General features: G+C 50.0%; 1 protein-coding gene across 3 annotated transcripts in view; it reads left to right on the top strand.

Moving 5' to 3' along the window:
- HRAS (HRas proto-oncogene, GTPase) overlaps positions 1-10,933 on the top strand; it is a 44,553-nt gene extending 33,620 nt beyond the window's left edge. For 2 of the 3 annotated variants that reach the window (XM_031049149.2, XM_031049148.2), the window contains exons 3-7: positions 522-673; positions 5,246-5,424; positions 7,712-7,871; positions 8,379-8,503; positions 10,630-10,933. In XM_031049149.2, coding sequence (XP_030905009.1) covers positions 563-673; positions 5,246-5,424; positions 7,712-7,871; positions 8,379-8,498 — 570 coding nt within the window. In that variant the 5' untranslated portion in view covers positions 522-562 and the 3' untranslated portion in view covers positions 8,499-8,503; positions 10,630-10,933. The remainder of the gene's footprint in view (positions 1-521; positions 674-5,245; positions 5,425-7,711; positions 7,872-8,378; positions 8,504-10,629) is intronic. The other variant, XM_005149221.4, reaches the window with a different exon arrangement.
- The last annotated feature ends 2,596 nt before the right edge of the window (positions 10,934-13,529 follow it).

Here is a 13,529-nt window from a genome sequence, read left to right as displayed (position 1 = left end):
GGAAGACGGTAAGAAAGCCCTTGACCCTTGGGGTATGTTTGCCCTCCCGCCATCTCCCCGTTTCCAGGCCACACTTGCCAGGGTGGTGGTGTGTCTGCAGACTTGAGATGAGAGACCAGGGTGGTAATTTCATAAAGCTACATTGAAAACGCATTGCATCCCTGATGGTTCTTTGCTGATTTTCACCCCAAGGAGTTGAGGGGTGGCTCTGCCAACCAGAATAGCAGTGAATCGGGTTTACCTTGTCCCATCAATCCCTGCTGAAGTCAAGCAACTGAAAAGACCATTAAAGCCTTAAGGTGTCTCTGTGTTACAGCATGCTAGATCACAGACCTCACAGCATTTGGGTGCTTCTGGGATGCACAGGAGATATCAGGAACACCCAATACAGGAGGAATGAGGCTGGTTTTTGCAGATTTCTGCCTTTCCCAGTAGGAAAGGGGGCTGATTGCTCAGCCCTGCTGCAGAGCAGACCGTGATGGGAAGGACCCCCTCTCCTAATACTGTTTTTTTCCTTGTAGGTGGGTGCTCCTGGAAGTCCTGAGCTGGGGTTGGCTGGAAGATGACTGAGTATAAGCTGGTGGTGGTGGGAGCTGGTGGTGTTGGGAAGAGTGCTTTGACGATACAGCTCATTCAGAACCATTTCGTTGATGAGTATGACCCCACAATAGAGGTAAGTGGCTCTGGGAAGGGAGTCTGTCTACATGTCTTCCTCTTGCTCTTCTTCACCTTGCCTCCAATCCAGAGTGTGCTCAGCTTGGTCTCAAGCAGGGGTGAACTTAACTGAACTAAAACAGGGGTCTTGCTCTGCTTTGCAGAGCTATTCTGAGTCTCTGTGCACATGTTTGAAGGTTGCAGTGATTGACTTGTGCCTTCTGCAGAAGGACAGTGGTGGGCTGAAAAGTGACGGCAAGGGAGGCAGCAAAAGAGGGCAGAGCCAGGCAGGGCCCGAAAGACAGCACAAAAAGTTCTCCTTTCTGCTGAGGTGATGGTGTAGGGAGGGGTTAAAGGTTTGGGATTGAAGAGCCATTTTGTGCCCGTGCTTCCATATCTGCTGTAAAATCAAAGTAAATATATTGACTTCTCAAGCAGGGTATTTTGAGATTTACTGATGAAATGGGTTTTATCAGAACTTGGTTGTATTATAGATGTCCTGTGGTTCGAGCGAGATGTGCTGAGCTGCTGAACTGTTGTGGTTCGCAAAGTGATGCCTCTGCTCCATCGAGAGGAGTTAAAGATTGATGTATGGGTCTCATAGTCAGCATGGATGGTTTCATTGGCCTGTCTAGCTCATCAGCCTGCCTGGAGAAGCAGACAGGGACCCTCTTCTCCCCTAGGCTGTAGAGAGAGGGAGTCTGGTCATCAGTATTCATTATACTATTGTTTTGTTGGGGTTTTTTACTTTTTGCAAACATACTCCATTCTGTGACGGCTTTCACCATTGCTAGTGAGATGCTAGTTACCCCCTGCATAACTTGCACCTTTGTTTGGGGGAGATGTGGGCAGCAGCTGCTGCTGTGCATGAGGAATAAGCCCATCCTGGGAAGGCAGATTACAGCTCTGTCACGCCTCTTGGACAGTAATATTTCTCTCTGCAGTCCTAGAGGATTCTCTACCAGATGTGTAAACATGCAGCTGTGGTTGCTGCAGTTATTATTATCATAATGGCTAAAGAGCCCCAGCTGGGACCAGAAATCTATTGTGGTAGGTATTGTATGTGTAGTCCCCACCCCGAAGAGCTTACAACTTAAATAAACAAGCAAGACAAGGCTTAGTAGAAAAGGCAGAAATATTCTTGCAGTCCTGCAGACTCTTCCAGAGGGAAAGCACTTAAAAGCATATGCTATTACATCATTTGGCCAAGGTCACCTAGAAAGCCCATGGCAGAGACTGGAATTTAATTTAAGGGCTTCTGAGTCTCATTGCTGCACTTCGCTTAGGGATGCAGTTGCCTTCTTCCCTCCCTTTTCTTAGAAACCCATTCCAGGCTGGTTTTGGCAAAAGAGCTGCTGGCAGAGAGAAACCTCCCTGGGGAGAGACATCTGCATGGATGGGTCCTCTCTTGGACTCCAGGGTGGGCAGAGGGAGCTCTGACCCACTGTACTGCATTGGCATCCTGTCTTTTCTGTCTCCAGCTGCCTGCCCCTGTATGTACCCTGCAGGGAATTTTTCTCCATGTAAATAGGCAGCGGGGAATGTAAACCTTCCATGGCATTTCCCAGCACACCCTCCTCACCCTGCCTGCTCCTGCCATGCCCTGGGAGATGCCTGCTCTCCTCCCTTTTTTTCTCCCAGCCCCACTCTGCTCTTCTCTTCCTAAAGCAGCCATGAGCTGCTCTTCACCCCTCTTGCCCCCTGGTGCTTTTCCACCTGCAGTTCCCACCATCCCTGATGCCTTTGTAGCTCCCTTGATTGTGCCCCACATCCCCCACCCTGGCAATGTTCTCACTCATTCTAGGGTGACTCTTCTTAATTATGCTTAATTTTATGGGGATTTAGGATGCACAGAGAATTACCTGCCAGCTATATGAATGTGACCAACAAACCACCCTCCTGTGACTAAGCAGCCTTGGATCATGCCCAGGAGCTGACTCTGACTGTTCAGCTGGCTAACAAACAACACAGCAATGCTGAAATGAGCAGGATAAAAGGCAAAGGAAGAGAGTGTATGTGCATGGAGCAAAGACATTACCCATCGCTTGGATGAAATGAGCGCAGGTTGTCCTGCAAGGGGAGGTGTGAGTGGGTGACGGTGCACTGAGAAGATGCTTCCCAAGGCAGGAGGGATACAGAAGAGAGTTTGTCCCGTCTGTGGCAGAGACCCCGACTGAGTGCCTGTTCTCCTCCTGATTCACTAGTGCAAATGTCTTTGTAATTCAGTGTTGGCCAACCTACAACACGTGCTCACATGCTTGCTCTTGGGCTCCTGAAGAGCTTTAAGACCTTTACTTTGGATCAGGAGGGCCAAGACACCAAGGAAATGTATATGCTACTGGCAGTGTCCCATGGTGAATCAGCAGGGATGAAGAGTTGGATTGTGTTGAGAAAAATGTTGGTTCATATTCCAGCTTCTAGCAGTCAGCTAGTAATGGCCTTCTCAAGCCTCTGGTCATGTTCTGACTAGCATTTAACAAGTGGACCTCTTTGCTGGTCCCTTAGCACATGTGGGGTGCTCCCATCATCTATCTGGGATCTTGAGTCTGAACCCCAAGTGGACATTGCTTCTGCTGCCTGGCACTTCAAAGCTTGGTCCAGCCACTTTCTCTTGCACAAGAATGTGAGGTAGGATGTGAGGGGCTGCAGAGGAGCATTGAGGCTGCAGGATGCTGGTGGCTGTTGGCAGCTATCCCTGCAGCAGCAGGCAGGTCACCTGGCAGTGTGGCAGGGGAGGCTGAGCCACCATCCCAAGTGTCCTGAGAGGGGTTAGATGAAGCTGGACACAAAGTAAGGGTGGGGAGAGCTTGTCCCCTTCCCTTGGGGAGCAGGGTGCAAGGCTGATAATGCCTTTTCTGCGCTAGTGAGCTGTCTGGCCTTACAGGCAGGCTGGTGATGACCTGAGCCGAGGTGTGGGATTGCTTCTCCATAGGTGTGCTGTCTGCTGGTGAGAGTTCCTCTGACTGGGGACTTGGCAATTAGTTGTAAACATGTGTGCTGAGGCTGGTCCTTTGGATGCAAGCCAGGGTGCAAGGGTGGGAGGATGGTCTGCTGGGCAGAGCAGGCACTGGGGTCCCTTGTGCCGGTCCCTGCCAGGCACTGGGACCCCAGAGGTGGAACCAGTGCTCTTTTACCTTGCACCAAGGAGACTCCAGATACATTATTGATTAGAAATGGAAGCACATCCCTGCAGGGCAGCCTGCCAGTTGCCTTCAGAGTGGTTGGCTGGAAGCCAGCCCATCACTCCACACTTACTCCTGGCGGATCAGCAGTCCCCTGTTTGGGCAGGCATGGCTGAGAAGGTTGTGGCAGAGCAGATCTCATCTTCGCTGATTTCACATCCCTCTCCATAAGGTGAAGAAAGACATTAATTAGCCCCAGAAGATGATGCTGTAGTAAGGACCCAAAGGGTGGAGGCTGTGTTGGCCCCATTCCCTTTGTGTGCTGCTGCTGGTCTTGTCGGTGACCTTTGTTGCATTGTCTGTCTGCAGACCTGCAGAGCTCATCCGATAACATTGTTGTGGTCTTCAGAAGAGCATCAGACGTTTGAATGACTTTAAACTGCAGCTGTAGCCTCTGTGAGTGGCTGCAGAGCACTGCTGTGGTCATGCTGCTGACTCACACCCTTTTTCATACCTTTCGCTTTGATTTCCTTTCTCATGCTGGGAGTTGGAGGATGTGCACAGGGGACAGCTGTCAGAGAGGGATGATGCTGTTCCTCCATGCAGGGGCTGCCCCAGCAGCATCCCTGCTGATGAAACTGGGCACAGGAGAGAGGCACGGTGGGGAGGAGTGGTGCTTTGAGGAGCCTGCTTTGAAAACGAAACGTTTTGAGGGATGCCTGTGGTGATTTTCAGGCCTTCTCCAGCTGCAATAAGTTGCAGGGAAAACCCCCAACTTCAAAGGCACCTGCCTGGATAGTCCTTGCCTCCTCTGGAGCCCTCTGGGCACAGACTGGCTGTGGGAAGCACCCTTCTCACAGTGTGATTTCGTATTATTTTGTTTTTCTCTCATGTTTGAAGAAGAGGTTTGCCATCAAGCACAGTTTGCAGCCTTACTGATAGCACATTGCCTCTGGTGCTTGATCTAAGATGCATTGGAGGCGCTGGCTTTCCAGTTGCTCTTAAACACCTTCCAGCCACGCGGATCCCAGATGGTGGCTGGAAGCTGTGACTGGCCAGTGTTGCCTTTCCTGTGCATCCTCTTCCAGTACCTGGGCAGGCCCAGCAGCAGAAGGTATTAGCTGGGACTAAATAAAGCTTAGGAAGATAGTTGTCAAGTGCTATGCAGTGTGGTAGAGATGAAGCTGCCCCTGGTCTGCCAGAGGCAGGGCTGGGAATGGTAAGAGCAAGCCAGAGGCTGCCTTCTCTATGGCTCTCCAGAGAAAGGTAAACCCGCTCGCTGCTCCATTTTTCTTTTTTCTTTTTTTTTTTCCTTTCCCTCCCATTTTGGAAACAGATTGAGTCAGCTGTTCACCTGGGCAGAGCATGACCTAGCATCTTCCCAGAGATGCACTGTCTGCATCCTTTCACTTGGACGGACCCGGGCCCTCCTTTAACACATCCCTTTCTCTTCCTTTCTTGGCCTGCAGGATTCCTACAGAAAGCAAGTCGTCATTGATGGAGAGACCTGCTTGTTAGACATCTTAGATACTGCAGGGCAAGAGGAGTACAGTGCCATGAGAGACCAGTACATGAGAACAGGGGAAGGATTCCTCTGCGTCTTTGCCATCAACAACACCAAGTCCTTTGAAGATATTCACCAGTACAGGTTGGTATCCTGGGAAGGGCCCCTTCCCCCTTGCCCTGTGCAAAGGGGAGGCCTTGCTGCTGCACCTTCCTGCCCTCCCTTTTAGATCAGGCCCCATGGTACAAACACTGGCTGCTGGCAAAGACAATTAGCTCAAGTGGCCATTCCCCAGGGAAGAGATGAAGCAGACTGCTAATGTCAGTGACTCCAATAAAACCCATCCAAAGGGATTGCTTGTGGCCTTTGGAGAGTTGATAATGTAATGTTTAAGTGTTTATGGTGGCTAGAGAGAAAGTTGATCCTCTCTGACCCCCTCCCTTCCCTCCCTAATTAATGGAATTGCTTTGTTAGTGCAGTCGATCTCAGTGACTTCTGCTGGGTCTGGGACCTGGGTGAGGAGGCTTGGAAGGGCAGGGGGGCTGCTTCCCCTGCTGTCAGCCATCACAGTGAAGCTGCAGTCTGCTGGCTCACACATGCAAGTAGAGGCAGTCCTGGCCCATTACAGCCTGGTTTCAAGCAGGGCAAGGACAGAGCAGGAGGAGAGTCACAGCCCTGGCGAGGCAACTTGCCCAGGAGTGGCGAGTATTGGGAGGGCAGTGGCAGAGCAGGAAACCCATCCCGGTATGCTCCTGCTTTGGCTGCACCCATGCTTCTCTCCCCTGCTGCCATCACCCCTGCAAAGCTGGAGAGCCAAGGAGATGAGAAAAATGCAATGGAAATCTTCCCTGGTTGCCTTGATGGGAGGGATCTCTGTGCTGTATGCATTTGTTTTGAGGCTTGGCTGTGACTAGAGGCACTTGCAGAGAATACAAGAGGTGGCTCTGCCTGGCCCCACTCTGTCCACTTCCCACCAAGGGACCATGTACCCCAGCCCCTCATCATAAACCCAGGTCCTGGATAATCCTGGAACTCTTGAGTGCAGGCACAGCCCTTCCTTGCTCTGTAGTCATAGGTGCTGCTGTGAGCTATTGAGATGTCTCACTCAGCAGTTAGCAGGCATGTTCAGTGTAATAACTATATGGTTGGACTAATTTGGCTTGTTTCAGCTTAACTGGAGGACAAAGGATGAGATTTTCCTAAAGCACCTGAGGGATTCAGCAGCGTTCATCCTTGTGCCGGGGCTGGTGCCTGTGAATCACTCGCAGGGTGGCTCAGTTTCAAGGCCTGGTTTTAATCATGATGTAAATCACTGGCTTTCATCTTGTTTTGCCTGTGCTTTTTGTGTTTTCACTTTTAAAAGAATATTCCCCAGAGAACTGCTGGCTTTCCCTGGTTCATAACCATTAGGAGGTATCTGTTTTCAGCTAAGTGTAGCCCGTGCACTAAATTTAGTACTTGCATTTGCTGATCAGGATGTTACATGGAACGTTTAAGTGGCTTTATGGCATATCGTACATATAGTCAGACTTCATTACCATGTTCTGCTCCATTAAAAAAAGATGATTGATTTTTTTTTTATGTGTGATACATGTCCAGCTGCTTTTAGATGGAAATTTGAATTCAATTAAAATGTAGGAATCAGCATTTAAAAAATGCTTTTAATAGTTAAATAAAACCATCTTAAATGTTCTGGATCCACGGGCAAGGAAAAAAGGCTGTTTTGCATCTGAAGTTAAATGATTTATTAAGCAAAGGAAGTTGTTATCTATTGGGAGGGAATTGAATCGATTGTCTGTAGTGATAATGGCCTTTAAGATTTTTAGAACTGGTAGATCTCCTCCTCGCCCACCTAGTGTTAAATCCAAGGTTGGAATGAAGAAGTGAGCAGTACAAATCTTTTGCTTCCCAGTTGGTTTCTCAACTTTGAATGACCTGAACTAAACTGAAAGGAAGCAAAGCCTGCCTCTGCATCTGCAGAAAAGATTATTGCTGCCAAAGCTGTTTTTTCAGCTCAGCAAATTCTGGTTGCAGGTGATGTTTTAAGTATTTTTTAAATCCCCATTCAGGGGAATTACTTGATCTAAAACGTTGGCAATAACACAGGTAACTGCTTGAGTATTCGTTTTTATTTAGCTTAAACTATCTTAAGCTCATGTCTTATTATAGATTGCCATTTCAAGTTATGTTTTGTAAACAGTTGCATTTAAAGAGCAGAAGTGTGTTTCATTTCATTTGCAAAAGTGCCCTAGCTATTTTGCTGCTTACTCATGTGCTGTGGTCATTTACATTCTCCTGGGTGCCCAATGCAAGGCACTTGGCAGGAGCAGTGTACCTGTTAATTCTTGACCAAGAAGCTGGTGGGGAATGTACTGGAGTTGACCCCTGATGCCTTTTCTCCCTTCACTTTAGCACCTCTTAACTCTTGCAGGGAGCAGATCAAGAGGGTGAAAGACTCAGATGATGTTCCCATGGTGCTGGTAGGGAATAAATGTGACCTCCCAGCACGGACAGTGGAAACCCGGCAAGCGCAGGACCTGGCCCGGAGTTATGGGATCCCCTACATAGAAACATCTGCCAAAACCAGACAGGTAGGAGGAGGGTTTTAAACTAAATCTTCATTTCTTCTCTCCAGTGCTGTCCTGGAGAGGCAGGAATGGGCTGACACCACCCTGCAGACAGGTGGGTGTAAGAACCAGTGTTAGTTGCTTCCTCAGGTCTGAGTGCTCCATCAGGACATTCCCTCTCCAAGCTTGAGCCTCCAGTCTGGAGAAGTGCCTCATTTGTGCTTTGACAACAGTGAAGGGAAGATGCCTTCTCAGGATTTTCTGCAGGGTTCTGGAATAGCTCCATAGTCACTGCAGGTCAGCTAAGCTCAGGGCACTTGGCTGGCCTTATACATGGTCTATTTTGGCAGACCTACAGGCAGTGTATATCCATGCCAGAAGGACCGTATCAGGCTTCCAGAGCACAAAGGTGAAAATGGAGTAGCTGATACCTTCAGGGGTCTAGTGGTGGCTTTTCTCTTGGCTGGCAGACGTCTTTCAGGCTGCTGAAAGCCTCAGTCTCAAGGGCTTCAAGAGATGCTTTTCTTCCAGGGCGTTGAAGATGCCTTCTACACCTTGGTGCGGGAGATCCGTCAGCACAAGCTGCGCAAGCTGAATCCCCCAGATGAGAGCGGCCCTGGCTGCATGAACTGTAAATGTGTGATATCGTGACTACGGTGAGTTTCAGAAGCAGGAGATGGGGTGCAGCAGGGTTATATTGGAAGCAGGAGATGGGGCTTAACACTTGAAGCAGGGCAGGAGGTGACTGCAGATGCATTCATCTGCAAACAAATGCAGCAGAAATAATTCCAGCAATGGTATTGTTTTAATGACATGCGTTTTTGGCTGGAATAGCATTTTCTGCCAAGATACAGGTAAGTCAAAATTCCCACTTTCCTGAGGAAGTGTGTAGGAGGAAAGGGGTGTTGTATATTTCCCCCTCATTTTGTGGAGCAAAATTATACAGAATTGAATAAAGAAAAAAATACATGTTTTGTTGTGCTTCCCCTGGGAAAGCTCCTTCCCATGCTGCCCCTCTGAGTGGGGACTTAAGCTGGTGTTGAAGGTGTGAAGGTGCATGGCTCACTGTGTATTCACCAGACTGGCTATGGAAGGGTTGAGATGAAGACCTGAGTGAGCTCATTGCCTCCTGATGCACTCACATAAATTGCCTTGTCCTTAAGCTTCAGAGCAGATCTGTCTCATTGTGAAAGTTCTGTGTTCCTGGGAAGAGTTTTCCCCATTAAAGATATCCCCTGGGATATTTGGAACTGATGCAATGTTAAGAATTAGCCGTAAGAGGGCTGTTTTGCTTTTATAAATAGGGTGTATTGGAGCCAGAAACTCTGTTTTTCAGATTGTCTGTGTTCACTTGCCTGTTTTCCTTCTTTTCTTGTTTTGTTTTTTGTTTTTTAATGATGAGTTTATTTAAATCATCGCAATCCTGTTGGATAGCAGTGAGGGAGAGCTCCTATCGGCGTCCCTGTATGAGCTGGGTGGCCTTAAGCCAAATGCCTGGAAACATCTGGCTGTGTAACCAGTTCCTCCCATGGCAGAAATGGAGAGAGAAGCAATTGGGAAGAGTACATCAGGGAGATGTACATCTAAGGATGTCTAGGACTGGGGTGTGGGAGAAAAGCCTGCATGAACTTTGCACTTAGTGTCTTCTGGGGGTCTCCCACGCAGCCAGACTGGCCCTTCACCCCTTTACACAACTGCTGGAGTCCTGAGGAGTACATGGTGTCCAGAGGTGGTGCTAAGAGGGACTTGCTGAGTGTGGAAATGGGCAGCTGGTTTTCCTCTGCAGTTTGAGCCAAACACTGTGAGCACACAGAGCTCTTCCCCCAAAAGAAGGAAAGAAACGTTTGGCAGCGTTTGCTTCCTCTGAGCAAAAACCCACCCAAGCACCGCACCCCTCTGCTCCCAGCAGAGGTGCATGTGAGGCCCCCCCGGGGGCCAAGCCGAGTGCTGTGCCCAGCACTTATCACTGCTAAGGGAGTCTTTCCAGATGTTTGGGTTCTCCAGATGTTCAGGAGCGTTTCCTGCGGATGGGGATGTGAGCTCAGGGCTCATTTCCTGCCTTGGCTCACAGCTGATGGCATGGGCTCCACACTGCTGCTCCCGCTGCTCCCCTGCGCTGACTGCTGGGAGCCTGGTCCCCATCACAGCCTGGTGGCCAGCACTGACATAGGCTGTGCCTTCAAAAAGAGGGGCAAGAAGGGGTGGGAAGGAATCTCTTGGAAATGTTCCCTCTGTTAAGAGAGCATGCCCTGTGAGTTGCCCACATCATTTTCTGCTTAGGCAGAAACTGGAAACCAGACATCCCAGCTTATTCTAGCTGCAGTAGCCAAGAGAAGAGAGAGAGGAACATCAGGTGCAAAAGGAGAAGCCAGGCAAGGACATACTGTGTTTTAGGGAAAAGAAGGCTGTGTGTGTAGCCAGGGAGTCAGGGAAATCTGTCTGCATTTGTCCTGGACTCACTTTGTGGTTCCCATCATCCCTGGAGGAGGGAGAAAGATCTCATCAGACATCGCCCTTTCCCACAGTGAGGTTTGGACAGAGGCAGAAGGTCTGGTGAGATGCCTGAGGCTCACCAATTACTCCACAGACCATTTGCTTGTTCCCTTCAGTGCGTGTGCAGATGCTTTGCTGAGCCAGGTCCAGACCTCCAAGACCTGTGTAGCCCTTTCCCTCTGTGGGCATTAGCAGGGTCATCCCAGAATGCTGAGGGGTGGGTAATGGAAACAGCCCCTCTTGGTGCTGATGGTGAATGGGTGCTAATGAGCATCCTCTTTGGTTTCAGCTGATTGGACGGTGTCTTGGAGAGGTTCCCACTGTGCAGTGCGCAAGGAAAGAGGTGAAGCGAAGGAAGAAGCATATGGATTCAGAGGAGGAGTATAGGGGGAGAGGAAGAGGAGGAGGAAGAGGACAAGGGGGAGCATGAGCCCCTCCAAGGACTGTCTCGCACTTCACCCAAGCCTGCGGCAAGCGACTTTTTCTGTTGTTTTTCTTTCCTCATCCCCTCCTCCTTTGGCCTCCTCCCACCCCGGCAACTGTACAAAGCCACAGATGGAATCACAGTAAATTATTTGATGGTCTCGACAAACCTTCTTGATGGCTCTGTCCTCCGTCCAGAGGGTGCTGCCGCTGGTGCTCCGCGAGGATTGGGCAGGGAGGGAAGGGTGCGGAGGTTTGCTCTCCACAGACTGAGGTCATGCTGCAGACCGTGAAGGTGAGCAGGATGGGGTGCCCTTCAAAGACAGAGCTGGTTTGTCCCCAGCAAGTTGTCATCGTGTCCCTAAAAGCCTTTGCCTGTCCCAAGTTTTGGCAGGACCACCCTTGGCACTCCCCTGGAGCTTTGCATTCAGCCTGGTCCTTGTGGGATTTTTGATGGCCTCAGATGTGATGCCTGGAAGGGAAGAAGTGTTGGGGAGATCTGAGAGCTGGGTTCACTTCAGCTGGTGCCAGTTTGTTGCTTCCTTGATTTATTATTGTTTTTTCCAGGCAGCTCTTTGCACAGCACCTCCCAAATGTTTGTGCTCCAGAGGCAGGATTAGGTCTTTCTGCCCCTGCCAGTGCCTCTGCTAACACTGCAGAGAACATACACCTTGGGCTGCTCCATTCTCTCAGCAGTGTATAATGATATGCAAATCCTCACCTGCCCTGTGCACGGTGAATTACTGCTGAGCATGTAGCAGAAGGGCTCTCCTGCACTGCACATGCCTGTCTTGCTGCTCAACAACTAAGACTAAAGGATTCAGACTTCCAGTCATTGGGTTTAGGGTGGGTAAGAGTGTTTTGGATAAGGGCTAATCTCTTGAGAAGCCCATCCTCACTCAGCCTTGCTCCTTTGGGATTTTTGCCTGGGGTTTTACTGGCTTCTCCCATGTGCCTTTCACTTGCAGGGCCAAGAGGAAGCATTGCACCCAGTGCAGCAGGCAGCCTGGTACTTGCTGCCTTTCTCTCTCCCAAAGTATTGCACGGACTAATTTAGCTGGCATCCCAAACTGAGAGCATCAGAGGAGGAAGGTGATCCAGCCAAGTGTGGCAGGGAGCTGTTCTGCACAGGCTAGCCCAGGCCTGAAGAGGTGCTGGGTTCAGGAGCCAGGGCTGGCAGAGGTTGGGAGCGGCAGGGAAAGTGTGTGAGTCACATCTCACAGCCCAAAACTACTCCAGAAACCCTGGTCACCCTCAGCACAAAGCCACAGCCCACCCAGGGGCTCCCAGCATCCATGCAGGCATCTCCCATCCCACTCCTCATCCTCTGTCATGCCAGGTAGCAGAATTAAACTACAATGCTGCTTAGAGTTGCTGCCTTTGCTTTTGGCTGGGCAAGAGAGGACTTGTGCTAATGGCTTGCTTTTTGTACTCATACTCCAAACTGCTGTGGGGAGCAACCCCACCCTGGCTGCAGCTGCCTGGCACCCAGTTCCTGCAGGGGAAGGGCTGATCCCAGCTCTGGTTACCCAAAGGACCAGCTGCCCTGCCTGTAGCTGGGAGTGCAGTTTTCAGTAGCGCATGTCCCCATGATGGAGGACTGCTGAGATGCTGAGTCTGGTGTTATATGGTGGGGCTGGACCAGAAAACCTCCCAACCTAGGTTGTTTCAAGTGTGAAGTCTGCAAGTACGGGCTTTGTTCCTAAGTCAGTAGCTTGTGTGCAACTGCAGGCAGGGCAGAGGGCAGGGCTACTTCACCTTAACTGTTAGGGTCTGGGGTGATGTGGGGGCCCTTGCTTGGTACTGTTACTGCACTAGGAACCTGGTGCTCATTTTCTGCAATAGAGCTTATCTCCTCTTTCACCAGGCCCTTGGTGATCAATGGGATATCTGTATCTGCAGGGCTTCAGATGAGAAGTAACGCTGTGTTTGGAGCTCTCTCGGGGGCTGGACTCCGGATAGCTCTAACCACTGAGAGTATCTTCTTTCTGGTTGGGAGCCAGAGGCCAAAGTCAAGGACCAGGAGCCACAGTTAAGGGAGCTACGGAGCTCTAGGGAGCACCAGGGTGAGGTGTCTTCACAGAGCAAGCACCACCTGCAGTCACACAAGAGCCCCTTCAGAGAGCTCTCTGCACCTCTGAGGGTGAGGTTTTCCAGCTTGCTCAGGAAAGCTCTGGGTCTGGTCAAGCCACATGTGTTAGCTGTTTGAGTGTCTTCTTGTTGCAAAATATTGTTGTTTCCTTGGGGCATTCCTCATGGCTGTGTACTTCAAGTGGTTCCACTAACCAGCCCCTCTTTTCTATGGGCTGGTTATAGTCCTATTTTCTGTATGGCTAAATCAGTGTGCTAGGAATGACTAGGATTCTGCAGGTGGACCTAGAAGTTCTTCAGCAGCCAGAGTACACCTTTATCTCAGTGCAGGTGGTAGGACAGAGCTACAATAGGACAGCACTTCAGAATTCCATTAGGCAGGTAGGAGCTGAACTAGAGGACCTGACTGATGGGTGGTGCTCTAATTCTAGCAGGTTGCAGACCAGTCTCAGTCATGTTGTGGATTGCACCCAGCACAAGTAAGGCAGCCAGCACCCTCTGTCAAACAGTGCTGGCCAGTGACATGGCTGTCTCAGGAGATGGAAGCACCACTAGTTGCTGTAATTAGAAGATAACAAGAAACCCAGACTCTCAGGTCAGTGATCAAGTCCATGCTGAAAGTTGGAGGTAGGCTGGGAGCAAAATGAGGTGCTAAAAGCTTCATACCACACCTCT

Source organism: Melopsittacus undulatus, chromosome 4 (assembly GCF_012275295.1).
Source record: "Melopsittacus undulatus isolate bMelUnd1 chromosome 4, bMelUnd1.mat.Z, whole genome shotgun sequence".
NCBI classification, from domain to species: Eukaryota; Metazoa; Chordata; class Aves; order Psittaciformes; family Psittaculidae; genus Melopsittacus; species Melopsittacus undulatus.
Note: the sequence above shows the minus strand (reverse complement) of the source record. Positions and strands in the feature narration are given on the sequence as shown.